The following is a 1,796-nucleotide window of genomic DNA, read 5'->3' on the forward strand; positions in this document are numbered from 1 at the left end:
CTGACACCATAGATCCCCATAGAGACCCCATAGACCCCATAGAGACCCCATAGACCCCCATAGAGACCCCATAAACCCCCATAGAGACCCCATAGATCCCCATAGACCCCATAGATCCCACAGACCCCATAGATCCCCATAGAGACCCCATAGATCCCCATAGACCCCCCTGGGCTGTACCTGGTTCCTGGCACATGTTTCAGTTCATAAATCGGGCGGTTGGAGAAACCTCCACATTCAACCTTAAAATCCCTGTTTGGACACAGGAGCTGGGAATGAATGAATGGGAGTAAATGAATGAATGGGAATAAATGGGAGTAAATGAATGGGAATAAATGAATGGGAATGAATGAATGGGAGTGAATGAATGGGAATGAATGAATGGGAGTGAATGGGAATAAATGAATGGGAATAAATGGGAATGAATGAATGGGAATGAATGAATGGGAATGAATGAATGGGAATGAATGGGAATTAATGGGAGTGAATGGGAATAAATGAATGGGAGTGAATGGGAATAAATGGGAATGAATGAATGGGAATCAATGAATAGAATAGGAGTGAATGGGAATGAATGGGAATAAATGAATGGGAATGAATGAATGGAAATGAATGGGAGTGAATGGGAGTGAATGGGAATCAATGGGAGTGAATGAATGGGAATAAATGAATGGGAGTGAATGGGAGTGAATCAGGATGAATGGGAGTGAATGGGAATAAATGAATGGGAATAAATGGGAATGAATGAATGGGAATAAATGAATGGGAGTGAATGGGAGCGCCCAATGGCAGCCCCCATTGCAGCACACAACGCAACACGCATTGCAGCCCCCATTGCAGCCTCCATTGCAGCGCCCAATGGCAGCATGCATTGCAGCACCCGTTGCAGCCCCCATTGCATCCCCCATTGCAGCCTCCACAGCATCCCCCATTGCAGCACACAATGCAACATGCATTGCAGCCCCCATTGTAGCACACAATGCAGCACCATTGCAGCCCCCGTTGCATCCCCCATTGCAGCAGACAATACAACACCCATTGCATCCCCCATTGCAGCACCAACCAATGGCAGCACCCATTGCTGCACCCAAAGCATGTTGCATTGTGTGCTGCATGGCAGCCCCCATTGCAGCCCCCATTGCAGCCCACAATGCAGCTCCTATTGCAGCACCCATTGCAGCCCCCATTGCAGCACGCATTGCAGCACACACCCATTGCAGCACACAATGCAGCACCCATTGCAGCCCCCATTGCAGTTCCCATTGCAGCACCATTGCATCCCCCATTGCATCACCATTGCAGCTCCCATTGCATCCCCCATTGTAGCACACAATGCGGCCCCCATTGCAGCCCCTATTACAGCCCCCATTGCAGCACACAACACAACACCCATTGCAGCCCCCATTGCAACATGCATTGCAGCCCCCATTGCAGCACCATTGCAGCACACAATGCAGCACCCATTGCAACCCCCACTGCAGCATCGTTGCAGCCCCCGTTGCAGCACACAATACAATATCCATTGCAGCACCCACTGTAGCCACGTTGCATCCCCCATTGCAGCACCATTGCAGCCCCCATTGCAGCACACAATGCAACACGCATTGCAGCACCATTGCAGCACCATTGCACACACACCTGACTCTCCTTTCCCTGCACTGTTGGTGGTGGCAGCAGTTGCAGGATCTCGTTCCTTGCAGAGCAACTATAACCAGCCACAAAGACACCTATGGGGACATGGGGGGCAGTGAGACCCACAACCCAGCCCCAGAGATCCAACCCAGCCCCATAGCACC

At 50.8% G+C, this 1,796-nt stretch overlaps 1 protein-coding gene across 31 annotated transcripts in view; it reads right to left on the minus strand.

The window, feature by feature from the left end:
* Positions 1-1,770, minus strand: part of WDR73 (WD repeat domain 73) — a 19,710-nt gene extending 17,940 nt beyond the window's left edge. For 30 of the 31 annotated variants that reach the window (XM_032441850.1, XM_032441869.1, XM_032441849.1 and 27 more), the window contains exons 1-2: positions 1,639-1,770; positions 179-269 (exon numbers count right to left, since the gene is read on the minus strand). In XM_032441850.1, coding sequence (XP_032297741.1) covers positions 179-196 — 18 coding nt within the window. In that variant the 5' untranslated portion in view covers positions 197-269; positions 1,639-1,770. The remainder of the gene's footprint in view (positions 1-178; positions 270-1,638) is intronic. The other variant, XM_032441856.1, reaches the window with a different exon arrangement.
* Positions 1,771-1,796: the final 26 nt, after the last annotated feature.

Source organism: Coturnix japonica, unplaced genomic scaffold (assembly GCF_001577835.2).
Source record: "Coturnix japonica isolate 7356 unplaced genomic scaffold, Coturnix japonica 2.1 chrUnrandom659, whole genome shotgun sequence".
NCBI classification, from domain to species: domain Eukaryota; kingdom Metazoa; phylum Chordata; class Aves; order Galliformes; family Phasianidae; genus Coturnix; species Coturnix japonica.